This window comes from Argopecten irradians, chromosome 9, assembly GCF_041381155.1.
Source record: "Argopecten irradians isolate NY chromosome 9, Ai_NY, whole genome shotgun sequence".
Classification (NCBI taxonomy): Eukaryota; Metazoa; Mollusca; class Bivalvia; order Pectinida; family Pectinidae; genus Argopecten; species Argopecten irradians.
Genome location: NC_091142.1, coordinates 24,724,242 through 24,738,468, shown reverse-complemented (window position 1 = coordinate 24,738,468; position 14,227 = coordinate 24,724,242). Strand labels below are relative to the sequence as shown.

At 32.9% G+C, this 14,227-nt stretch overlaps 1 protein-coding gene and 1 long non-coding RNA gene across 2 annotated transcripts; one reads left to right on the top strand and one right to left on the bottom strand.

Annotated features, from left to right (window-relative positions):
• Nucleotides 1-202: 202 nt before the first annotated feature.
• Nucleotides 203-6,358, bottom strand: LOC138331848 (adhesion G protein-coupled receptor B1-like). The gene is made up of 7 exons (XM_069279676.1): nucleotides 5,973-6,358; nucleotides 5,319-5,433; nucleotides 4,713-4,889; nucleotides 3,945-4,115; nucleotides 3,389-3,553; nucleotides 2,419-2,550; nucleotides 203-1,111 (listed from the first exon to the last, which is right to left on the bottom strand). The coding sequence occupies exons 1-7, from the start codon at nucleotides 6,153-6,155 to the stop codon at nucleotides 894-896; spliced, it is 1,161 nt and encodes a 386-aa protein (XP_069135777.1). The 5' UTR covers nucleotides 6,156-6,358; the 3' UTR covers nucleotides 203-893.
• A 3,405-nt stretch (nucleotides 6,359-9,763) lies between these two features.
• On the top strand, nucleotides 9,764-10,777 carry LOC138331850 (uncharacterized). Its single transcript, XR_011209730.1, has 2 exons — nucleotides 9,764-10,144; nucleotides 10,515-10,777. It is a non-coding gene; the product is annotated as an uncharacterized lncRNA (long non-coding RNA).
• The last annotated feature ends 3,450 nt before the right edge of the window (nucleotides 10,778-14,227 follow it).

The following is a 14,227-nucleotide window of genomic DNA, read 5'->3' as shown; positions in this document are numbered from 1 at the left end:
TATTTCCCTTGCAAAAGCAAACTTAAAAACGTTCACTTTTAAAGAGTTTCCTCCCTTCTTTAAGAAAGAAAATAAATAGTCATTGGTTAATAGACATGTACATGTATGTGATGATAATAAATGGAAATCCATTAATTCCTTGGTCATAATTTTATTCAAGATGAACAAATTCATGTACATGAACGAACTTTACTCTTTACTCTCATATACAGTGAGTATTCAGTAAACAACACCGACAATTACAAAATCTTACCTCAAGTTCAAAAGGTGAAACAAGGAAATTACAGTCAATACCAGCTTTTACACAAATCCTCTCATCATAATAAGTATATATATATATAAGTTTAATTCACTTTCTACGGGTATTTTTTTTATTTAAAGATGCTCCACCGCTGACAAATGGCATTTCTCAATGAAAGACAAAAGCAGACGAATTAGTATTTTTCTTCGGTTAAAAAGTTGCTTCCTTTACACCATTACCAACATTGAGAAGTGTCAGCTTATCAATTTACTTCAAGATAGAAGTATTAAAATAATTCATTGCGTCCCGAAATAACCCGTGGCACTATGTCCGATATGGAATGAAGTATTGATTGCGTATGGAACAGAATTAAAATTAAATTATGTTATATTTTGTGTGTGCGTGTGTGTGTGTTAATTAGACTAATATATATATGTAGACGATTAAACACCGATTATTGTTCAAGTGATGAGTATCGACTCGTTTATGCTCTGTAGGCGGTGGATCATATTAAACAACAATTAGATAGTTTAACCCAATTAAGACACATGCGTTTTACTTTAATGTTTTACAATTATGTGCGTAAAACCCAAAAAAATGTCGCGAATATCGTGTGCAATAAAAGAGGAATAAAAATTGAAATCTTTTCTACTTAAACTGTAGAGGTTCTACGACTTCCGGGGATGGAGTTGAATGCAGATGGCGCCGGTCTCACTTTGGTTCTACCAAGCCAATACTGGTAGACATTGACCAAGTCGATAGCAGAAATGAAGAGTAGAGGTATGGACATCATGATACTACCAAGTAGGACTCCGATAATGGTAGAGGAGGTCCGAGAGTCCGAGACAGAAATTTTCTTCCGAACTGCCACTAAAATACAATTAAATAATCTTTTACATCCTTCAAAATTTTTTAAAGTTTTATCAGGCGAAATTATTAGATTAATGAAATGTGTCATAAATGGTGTGTAGCGAAAATATCTTTTATCAACCTCTTTAAAGTTATCATATTTTTCATTGAATTTTATCTTATTTAATGCAATATTGTCGAGCCGGGTTGATAGGTGGAGAAAAGCCGGAGTAACCCGGAACAATCCACCGACCAGCTGTTATTACTTGACAACTGCCTCACATGGGGTTCGAAATCGCGACCCTGACGCGGACGGCCTTGTGTTAACCGCGACCCCCCACATGTCAATTGTTTTAATACTGTTGCTTTGTTTTATTCTATATACAGCATACACATATCTTATTAAAAGTATATACATGTGTATATTTTCAATTATTTTCAGGAAATTTAACAGTATTGAGAGCAATGACAAGTGTGTATATATATACACATGGACTGTTGGTCATTATCTGTCAATATCTGAGTAACATTGGGTCTAATTAGTTATTTAACATGTTCTTGTATTAAAATAATAGCTGTATTTTATATTATGTGTGTTGTGTGAATGGAGTATGCAAAAAAGTTATCTCCCTTTATCTGTTGTAAAATTTCATTTCAAAACTTAATTATAATATCTATAATTGATGTAAGTTTAAACTATTACTTTTGCCACCATTGGAGAGAATTTATATCTTTGTCAATAAAATTTGTTGAAATGAAATGTCAATGGACAACAAACCTAAGAAAAGGCGTTAAAGTGAAGGTTTGGCAAAATATAAGGACACATAAGAAATGGGCCGACTTACAGTAAGCTTATCCTTTGTACAAATCAAATGGACGCAACTACGTACGTTAATACCGGATACCAGTCGTTATACAACTTTGATGTTATGCTAGAGTCATTATATAGTAAAAGAAAATAAGACGCTAACACTTGTCATTTGGACAGGTGGCTGTCAGTCAGTCAGTCGTTACACACAGGCAGTCGCTATAGATTGACGGCCGTTATATACAGGCAGTCGTTATTGGCGGACGTCGTTTGGGCCCAGTTTCACGAACATTCCTTAAATTTTAGGATTGGATCTCTTAACTTCAAATTCTCCATAGAGAAGCATTACAGATTTTAAGGAAGGATCCATAACTTAAGATTTTTTCCCTTAACTTTTGTAAGGTTTTTTCTATGGGGAAAGGTTAAGTTAAGGATGTCCATAAAGTTAAGGAATGTTCATGAAACTGGCCCCTGGTCGTTTCATGCAGGCAGTGGTTAGGGCAAGTTTTACTGTACTTACCTGCCGTTGTGGTTTTATCCACGGTTAATTCTTCCTTCAGTTCCTCTATAGCTGCTGCTATCTCCGCCACACTCATGTTTCTGACCACCGGCATACGGGCTTGTCTGCATCGACATTTCGGCTTGAAGGTATCTTATAAAGTACATTATACCAATAATAGATATATCATAGGTTAATTAAAAATTCTAAACTAGATAAACGGCAAATAGAATTATTAATCCTGCATCCAAGTTATAATTATATGGAAAATATATATATATAATGTTCAAGTCTGTAAATTTTGAAATGAACGAACATATATCATATTTCACAGTATGTTACACTAGTAATGACCACACAACAACAATCGAATAATATAATTTGTAAGGATAGCAAAACCAACAAAATACGTAAAAATATTGGGTTTTTTTTCATAGTAACTGACTACCGCATAACACATACTGCAAACTCTTACTTCTTGCGTACGATTAAAATTCGCGTATTTCGCTAGCCATCAGATATCGTGAAAATGAATCGCCGGAATCGGTTACTAAAAACCTGCAAAGGAGAACCTGAGAAGTTAGAATAACGAAACTAAAGCCGCCATAAAAATGGCTTTAGGAATCATAACACTAAAAGGCATGAAAAAGAATAGATCAGTTGCAAAACAAATTGAACAATTGATAATAATAGCACAACCTAACAAACACTATTTTCATTGCATTCAATATCGAGTAGATTTGGAGATTTGGAAAAAAATACTGTTAGAAAAATCTCTTAAATATTTTCTTCTTGTGCATTATATTATGATCGTGACTATGCTATGTAGATGACGAGCCAATTCCGAGTTCTGAGTAAAATAACGTCGCCGCGTTGTGCATGTCTTATAAACTACAACGTTACATCTACTGTTTGCCATCCAGTTCAACAGACATAAATGAGTTTCCAGAAACAAAAAAGCTCATAATACATTTTTTATAATGTGACCTACCTAGTGGTATATCACACTGTTCGGAGTCCAGTGGTTTGTCCGGACAAAACGCTCCACCGTACTGTGGGACAGGATCTGTACATTTCCTGCATCTTGATCGGAGTACACCACTGTTAACAGGGGCGCATGCGCTCCAGGATCGCCATGACGACCAGGCTCCATCCACTGAAGTAATAATCATATTTGTTTTATCGTCTTTATGATGTGCACTGACTATATCTCAATTTCGTAAAATTCATCATCTTGATGCAAAATAACCTTTGTTTTTTTTCTATTAAACTAATTACTGGGTAATTTTCTGATTATTAAAAAACAACACATTAAAATTTTCATACAAGTTCCATATAATATAATATTGAAGTTATTGGGGATAAACTGTATGATGATGATTATGGGGGAAATACAATTCAATGAAGAATGCATCAATTTAAAAATAATGATTTTACTTTAAATTTGTCAACCCACGCTATATCAAAAGGTTTTCCATAAATCACACTGCTCAGCATTGTAGAAAATGTCATACACGGCGGTATGTTCTGAGGAGATACGGAATTACCTGGACATGGCCGAAGGTTACATTCATCTGCACTGAAGGCATCCTCAGGGCAGGGCTTGCCATCATGTTCCGGCGCAGGGCTATCACATTCTCGAGATCTTGTCTTGGTTCCTAATTCACATGTAACGGAACATTTGCTCCAAGGGTTCCAATCTCCCCATACACCGTCAACTGGAAAATCGTTTTGTATGAAGGTATTTAAAATTTAATAATAATTCCTTTTAAGAAGCGTAGCGAATATAATTTATAGTTTTAGGTCATTTACATCACCAGCGTTAAAGTCTAAAATCAAAAATAATAATACAGAAACTACAATGGAACCGTACTTGGCAATAAGTTTATGGTCAACATTTTATAATCATTTACATTTTCATTAAGATTTTACAAAGAATCTAACAATATTCTCTTGTGAAAAAAGGAAGGAGCAAACTATTCTAAAATGTGTATCCAAGAAAAACTTGTTTTCGTCATTCCTGTATATACATGTAAGTGCATATAATGGCGTGCTCTACTGCAACTTTGTTTCATTGCCAAATGGACATTTGTTTAACACCCCACCTGCCAGTTACACCTTTGCTAACATGTGGACTCTTGTCTAATACAAAATCTTTGCGATTCCACTCTACAATCTATTGATCATAAGCTTTCTAAACAATAAAAGAAATAATTTTTTATTACCAAATATTTTCCTTTAAAGTAGTAAGACAGATAGTGATGCACTTGATTTAAAAATTAATGTGACGTGAGCTTGTTAATGTTTTTTCATACTTGGACACGGAATTTTTCCACACGTAGTCCAATCACTACTGGTACCGGGATCGGGACAATAACTACCGCCATTTGATGGTGATGGACTGTCGCACGAGCGAGTCCTGATCTTCGTGCCACCTCCACATGTAACCGGGCACGTGGCCCAGTCACTCCACTGTCCCCACGCGCCATTTACTGAAAAAAGAATAATAAAACGTTAAACTTATCTAAACACAAATAAAAATTAAAAGTTAAAGTTATAATGGAATACAGGAGAACCTGTATTAACGGCATTTTCTATATAAACAATATCGATTTGATAAAACCCATTCTGTTGTTTCAAACAATTTGTTAGGTTTCCAAAGATCACTTGGATGTATAAACCGTTTTCAATATTGACGGATCGCATTCTGTCAATCCAAACGCCCGAGCACTGCACGTGACTTTGCATTTTATGGTGTGTGCTACCACATTGAATAGGTAGCCTACACGTGCGTTTGCAAGCAAGAGCTGTGGTTGCAAATTAAACTGTCTGACGATCGGTTAAATTTACTTTGAGGATCGTACATGTAATAAACAGGTTTGAATGTACTGATTACAATGCCACATTGCTTTCTAACTTACTAACACATTGGACTTCCAGAAAATCGCTGTGGACATAGTTAGCATTGGTTGCGATACAATATCCAGTCGGACCGCAGTTGTAAAAGGAACATTTGACATTTTTCATAAATTCCATCTGAAAAAAATAAAGTTAGAAAAATATAAAACTCCTGAATATTAAGCACAAAACGTCGGAATCAGCGGTTAAATAAATTGAGTATGGGGGATATCTAAAAGCATAGAAGATCAATGGAGTCTAAGATGATATAAATTCACTGTGATAAACAAACCAATACAACTATATGTCATCACATCATAACATATCAGTAAGGCTAAACAATGTGTGTAGAATAGGGCCTTTGACATCAATGTTCTTCTTAAAAAATCATCATTTTTCACATCAATCAATTTTCCATTCTTACATCATAAAAATAGTTTATTTTTTCAAAACGTTCTCTGGACAAGGTTATTTTTTACTTTTATGTTTTTGTCCGTTTTTTTCTTTATCCGAATGCTACCTTTTATAAAATATCCACGAACAGAAGTAAAAATAGAATTACATGTATTATAAACATAAACCTCTACTCTTTGTTTTATGATTCTCGTTATATTAACAATGCAGATTAGTATGTTTGCTGTCGGAGATTCATCAAACCACTTGTTTTATGACTGTACCTTTTCTTCCCAACCGGGCACTTCATCCAGCTCCAGGAAAGTACAACCCCTCCGGCATTCGTCGTACGCAGACCTTTTGCTTCGCTGAATGAATGTTTTTGCTCGAGCTTCAGAGATGATTGCTCCCACTCCGGTAAAAATTATCATAAACTTATAAATGTTAACGTCGTACTCATTCAGCATACATGTAGCACTATACTGTTTTAATGAATAAGCTTCATAGTCTACATGTTGTTCATATCAAATATTAAAAAAAAATATGTTTTAGGAAAGTTGTAGAGAAGTTAATGTGACTGGAGCTTGACTTATAGTGCGTACGGATGTAGTTCGAACATACCGCACTATATGACTTGTTCACGGTCTTTTGAAGTGTCGTATGGCAGTGGCGTTGACGACTATCTGACAAATTTTATTTCATAAAAGACAAAAACACAACTTACAGGATTTTATAATCTAAATTCATAAGATCCCATCTGGAACATCGCACAAAAATAAAATATGATTCCCTCACTCCTCAGTCTCGAGGGTCGCATGGGCGTCAAATATGATTTCCCCAATGATGTTTTATTTGTCATGGTATGAATAGTATATGTACTTACTTTCACCTGTCCAGATAGATTTAGGTTTTATCCATGTATATAGAAGGATAATAAAGGCTTGCGTCACAAACACGATATATTATATTGTCGACTTTTACTCAAACACAGAAGAAAAAACAAGGACAAAAAACAATATGATTTTTTTTTTTCTGAAGAGAAAGTTTTACAAATAATTACGAAAGAAATTCTGATATAAATAGAAGCTTATACAAACACGGTTGTCAGCACGATTTGATACTCTATTCAATGACTTATTAGAAGTTATATACTATGGAGATATATATTTGTGACACAAAATCTGAGTGCAATCTCAATACACTGTTAAGCTGTAGTTTATGACGACGGTAGACTCAGATTGTTCTTTATTTCCTGCCCAAATAAATGATAAATACAAATTAATGCAATAATGAAATTAAATTTCGAACAGAAATTTCCTTTATTTATTTGAATTTTATATATTTGTTATTATATCGCGAGTCAATATGTGTTGTATTATATATTACATAAATGTACATTGTATATACACTTCACTCTTCAGCAGGGGAAATGAAATATTTGTTCTGTTAAAAAATATATATATGTGTGTGTGTGTGTGTGTTTTTTAGTCTAATCTATCTTAGATGTAATTATGCTGATACACGTCTGTAAACAATACTAAAAAAATAATAAAAACTGAATATCTGATGTCAAGCTGGTACGGCAAATCGGTAAATATTATGAAATTAATAAATAAATAAACACATAAATATTTGAAAAAACAACAACTTTTTACTTGATAATAATACTTGATAATACTTAAACAATACCTTTGGTTCCTTCTTTCCTTTCTTTATGCAGATTTTCTTTGCGCGTCATCAATGGTGACTGAAGGTTAGTGCTCTTCGTGCCTTGTACCTTCCCAGACCGATGGTATTGCGTCAATAATATTAAACATTCCAAAGTAATCCAAACACACGTTTTAAACATTATCCTCCACCTCTCGCAATGCTTGTAAGCATCAAACGAAGACAGAATGTGTTTTGTTTTTATATTATTGCAAAACCAAAATTAAAACCGTTGATACTTATGATACAAATCTGTAATAAAATTTGGCTAAACAGTTATCCCGATGAAGGAATGACCATCCCGATGACTGCATGCTTAATGTATTGTTGTTAGTTCTGTTTCATATCCTTTGCTCATAATGTCATGCATTAATTTTGCACTTACAATTATTTTGAGTGAGAAATGAGTAGCACGATTGGCTTTTTGGATTGGCACATTAAGACGATCGCTTAATATTGAAATTACTATTATAGCCTACACACTTGCATGATGTGCACAATAACTCCAATCACCCAGTTAATTAGTAATATAAACTGTAAAGTTAAAATAGATTTCGAAATAAGGATGTTGCAATGTATTTTTGTTTTAGAATAATGTAACTTGAAAAACAATTTTAAAAAATTACAAAAATCCCTGACATTGTGTATTGTGTTTGTGGGAATCACTAACTGAAGGTGTGGATAATGTCGTCAGTCCAACTGAACATTGTACGAATTAAGGAGTATCCAAATAAACGACACAATCACTCCTGACAAACCGTAGCATTACACAAGAATCATCCAGAGGCTCTTCACCGTACAATCCTCGCCTGTTCTATAACGAGCCTGTCACCATTAGTGAGGACTGTGTATATGCTGTAAGCGTTTATTGATATAGATATTAAAAAAACGTTTTTGAATTGGGATACTTATTATTCATTAAAACGTTAATTAGGGATGTCATCTTTGAGCTATTCTGTATCGTGGAAGTTACTTCGTTAACCATATTTATAATTCATGCTATGCGTGTATGGGTTCGAAATTTTCAGATTCATACTACTATTAGGGTTTATTATCCTGCTTAAATAATGCGTGAAATCGTGTCTATTTCACATATTATTCTACAGGATAGCTCTGTCGATAGCAAGTTATGTTTTATGAGGTCAGATGTTATCTCGGATTGCTGAACTTTCTGAACTACACTATTTGATCGATATAGGTATACTATCACAGTGCTGTAACTGATATTCACTCTTTACACAATAATTGAAGATTGATTGACGGATACAGTAGATCTATATGAATAATAAAAATACCATTATCGTAACAAAACTGGTCATGTATGTATCATAGAGGTACAAAGCAACGAATGTCACAATGACTTTTATTTGTGAAAATCAAATGACAACATAGATATATAAAAAAACCAACAGAACACAAATATTATGAGAACAATTTTCATTCTTGGGGCGGGGGTAGGAGGTGCTATATTTATTGCCAAAGAATCACGATAGTGTCCTTTATAATTGTTTAAAAATTAATATATCACTAATCCATACGCCTGTCAACTGGCAGATAAATCTATAATCATAATATACAAGATTTGTACAGCACCCTATCTTTTTCGAAGAAATGAGTGTTCACTTCATATGAGATTGTATGAAACGACCTAGCCCTGTCGAGTTTCATAAAATCTCGTATGAAATTATTACAAACTTAAAATATTTTTCATACCACAAAATACAGCCGCTTACAGACGTGTGGTAGACAGTTTCGGTCTGACTTGGACCTTCGTCACTTTGTTCTGGAAGAATTGCCAAACGTTTACAAGATCCAGACCAAAAACGATTAGTAACGCAAAGGTCAACATCAGGGCTCCAAGTACACCTATGTATTGGGAAGATGGTCTTTTGTCTTCGATAGAGATTTTCTTTCTGATGAATCCTGGAAATAGAATTACACGTATCTTACTGTGCATCAGCTAGGTAAACTTAACAACTCTGGGAAGCAATTCATACACTCAATTCACTTAAGGTAGTTTTCTGGTGAGGATTTTGACGTGAACAAAGGGACGTAACTCTTTAGCAACATTTCTATGACGTAAACCAATTTTTAAAATATTTTTGGTTATTAAGGTGTTTACTGTTAAAAATAAACTAAATATGATGTTTCCATGAAGTCCAAAGTGTTTATTTTTAGTTTTAGTGAAGAATAGTATCATTTTACGACATATCGTATATCGGCGCAATGACCGGAAATGTAAACAATGTCGGTCGAGTTTTCATGTGTGTGGTGAGAGTGACGTCTTTCCCCAAACAAAGGTGGTGAGACCCCCCACCTCCGTCCGTAGGAAGACTAATATAGAGTCAGTGCACTTGTGTAATGTGACACTAGAAGAAAGATAAACATGAAACACCAAGATTTAGTTTATCGTGGAACTTTAGGCCTAATTAATACTTAAAAGCAAACTGACTGGTGACTAGACAGACAGACCAACTTGCAGTTGGGCAGTCGAGCTCAAGATTATAAACTTGACAGCTGCCCTGGAATGTTGAAAGAATGATCATGCTGATAAATTACGACAGTGTGTTTGGTGATACAGTTGCGGAAAATGAGCCCTGTCTTACATCGAATTCACGTAACTGCCTCTAAATACTAGTACGTAATACTAACTGACACTGTTCAGAATATCTTACAGTCTTAGGCTAACAAGTTATTCAAAGTGGCAAGATCTTCCAACTGACGGCAGTAAATAAGGTACATTCTAAATGTAAGTACATTTACATTTTTATTACATTAATTATAAACGCAATTATCAAATGCAATATATTAACAATTTGTTAAACACTTATTCTATAGCTAAAATATTGTACATTGCACTCAGGTAATATTCCCATCAGCCCCTCCACACATGTACAATGTGCACACATTAATATTCATTTATCAGATTTCAGGTCTATGATTTATAAATGATACTAGGTTAGGGTATTAGAAAAGAATGGAAACTTGTTCATCTCTGTTTTTTTCTGAACTGATATTGTTGTAAAATTTATGAAAGTAACAAATCATATTTCTTTGACACATGAAAGGCCTAATGATATACATATCTGTACATGTATGTTCTCATATTTTTGTTACAGAATGGCTGCAGGCACATCACAGTATTATTCGACTAGGAACCACTCCAGGAGCAAATTTGTGTTCAACATGTGTGTACAAGAGGAAATGAAAATTCTGTGACCAAAAACATTTTCAGTTTTGGTACTCTAACAATTAATTTATCATAATGGTGTAAAATTTTCTTGGACATGTGTCATACACATAATGTGAAAGAGGCATATATACCTGGTGTATGTTATTGGGTGAAATTCTATTATGTGAAATAAATAAATCAATAATGCAGTATTGTGTTAGCTTCTTTCATGTTGGAGATATAGACATGAACTGTACATGTGTAATATAAGAGGAGCAGACAAATACATGACAAGACAAGAGTTCCAATCTTGGATCTCAAATTTACAGATAAACTACTGTACCTAATACTGATCCAGAACCATATTACACATGTATAGGAATAGTCTAGATTAAATTTCTTATTCATGCCAATGAAGGCAATTTCTGGTGCAAAATCTCTAATATATAGTACCTTTCACATACAATGTACATATATAAATTTATATATTATATATATATATAAAAATAACAACAACAACAAAATTTCTTGCTAGCACTTTTGTTGTGTCATGATTGATGGCTCTTTATATATACCTGGTATATACTTGTTAGCTGTAAGGCGGAGTAAATTAAACATGCAATGATTAATTATTTATGTATAATAATGAACTGGATACAGAAGTCTGAAGCAGATGTGAAATGGAATTCTAATGATTTATAATTTTTTTTACAACCTATATTCACTATTCACATATCATATCTAAAATGGATATTTCTTTTCCGACATTTACATAGTTATGGCATTACACCATTCATTCTTCTTGTGAAAACAATAAAATGTTAAATACATATAGGTGAAATTAAAAAAAAAAGACATTTTTTATTAAATTAATTTATTCAACATACTTACATAATTGTAGGTATGTAAAATAAATATGAATATTATAACTAAGACCTGTACTTTGTGGTTCTGTCAGTCATGTTAAAAGTGGCAAAATTTATTATTATATATGATTCTCGATGTCCTCTATTTGTATCTGAAAAACAATATAAATTTTGAAAAAAAATTAATTAACTATATACTATTACTATTTTGGAAGAATAAAAAATGTTTGTTGCAATGTTTGCATTAAATTGGATGCACCCCAAATGAATAGCAATGTATTTGGTAAATCGGGCCAGGGGAGATAACTCTGTAATTTTTTGGTTTTCTCTTTTTTCATCATTATTTCTAAAGTTTCAACACTAACCTATTATTTTTTTTTCAAATATTTGTTCGTTTAGGTCTCTTTTATCATATGAAAAAAATTGGAGAAGATGTATTTACAACAATTTGGATAAATTTTAGTTTAAATGCTAAAAAAATGTATTTAAATCATGCCATACATAATCAATCATACCCGGATGAAAATAAGAAACAAATGGCAACACGTGCATTTTCATTTACAATTTTCTGCTCAAACTTTGTCAATGACATAGTCATGAATCAATTTGAAGAAAAAGAAAATTAACCTGATACTTATATTTTGTTTATTTTAATAATTATAGTTCATAATTGAATTTTTCATGGAAAATTGATGAAAAAAAGTTTAAATAAGTAGGCATTTTCAAGAAGCTATAGAGAAAAAAGAAGCACACCAACATATATTTTTTATTGCATTTTTTTGTTTGTCAATAACCCCTCTTTCAAAAAAGTCATAAGAAAAAAAACTGTATTTACAAGAAATTTTTGACCCCTCAGCAGAATACATCTTAATATAGCATGTATATCAGGTTTTTTTTTTTTTATTTCACAAGTTGTGTACGTTATGAATCTTATGCTATTGTGTGATAACTTGCAATACAGGTTAATAAATTAACTTTGAATGATTTTTTTGTAATTGTTAACAGTATAAAATAATCACGGGAAAAGATGGGTTATTGTTCATGTTTTCAATTTCTTCTTTCCATATACAATTGTTTTTGCATAACACATATACATGTATGTGTTATATGTGCGTAGAATTAAAAACTTGAGAAACCATCTTTAAATATAAATTAACGTGTCACAAGATTCAATATTGTGAACTGACATATTCCAACGGTATTGCATGTTGGTGCTTATCGCTGGAGGACATATTACGATCACTTATGCTGTGTAATGTAAAATATAAATTTCATTGCGATTGATTGATAACATTGCTATTTTACATCCAATATCAATTCTACGCTTAACTTTGTTTGAGTTAAAATAAATGTATGAACAGTATCTTCGAATATCTCTATGCTATTATCCGTTTCTAAGTATGAATTTAAAAGAAGTTTTAATTTCATATGAAATTTTATAAAGGAGACTTCATTTTTATTTTTTAGAGACATGTCGAGCAAAAAGTAAAAATTACGACTTTAACTTTTTATCACGAAATTGAAACAACTTGAATTTTGAAGCATTTCAGCTTAAATGAAAATGTGTCTCAAAATCCAATTTGTCACGACTTTTATGAATCCTGACGTCGCGTCATTATTTAGGACTTCACTGACGTCAAGTAATGACCTCACAATAAACTATTTGTCAATGACTGGCAATTCTAGCCATTATTTCACCAGGGCGCCGAAAGGCAGCTATATCGAAAAAATACTTTCACAATTCTTCTACCGCATTAAATTATCACCTTTTTTTTTTTTTTTTTTGCATTTTACCACAATTAATTCCATTCATCGGTATATCTAAGCATTGACCTGTTTTCAATAATGTTGCATATGGTCTGAATAATTTGATGATATAATATATCAAAGCTGTATGTGTTGTACTTGAGCGAATTTTTTGCGTGTTAATTTTTTCTTCATTGATCTGTTGAAAAACATGAGTTTGATAAATTAAGTAGTGAAAATCATTCAAATGACTTCAGATGCCTTGTAAACGCTGTTAACATCACAATAACGATGTAGTGTAAAAGTGTTGTTTTTTATGTTTGGATTGAAACTTTTCTGAAAATCACATTACAATTACTAATAACACTGGGAAAATGTGAAATTAAATTGTAGACCACAAATCGGTTTCATGGTCTGACAGTAGGTACTCATATCGGCATCATATTGTATAATACCAAAAGGTATACATAATGTATCATATGGCGGCGGGGAACAAGCCTTGATGTACATGTTGTACTATCCCTGGTGCGCTAGCATCATACTGACCTCAATCATACATCCACCGTTTACAGGAATGCTTCGATGGTAAGGCATAAAATAGAAATCTTCATTTTCTAAGTATTGCGATAGAATATTCTGTGTTCAAACATTAAATAAATATCGATTACATAGAATAACATTCGTTTTTTGAAGTGTTTGTTTTACACAAAATACTATTAATAAACATTAACAATTATCATTAGTTCCAGGTTACCTGGGCATGCGTCCAACGTACAGCTTGTGGAACTCTGATTATTTCCTGTACAGTCTAGACCTCCATTGCTAGGTTCAGGGTTGTCACATGTTCTATTCCTGAACTTGGTGCCAGTAGCACAGGTAACAGAGCATGACCCCCATTCTTCCCGGGTACCCCAAACACCATCAACTATTTGTAACAAATAAATATATTTAATTTACTTTAGTTAAATATAAGATATTCTGACTTCCCTTTGTGTGACTCCGTTCACTTCGTATCACTCCGCCACTGACGGAGTAAAAAAGGGAGGTA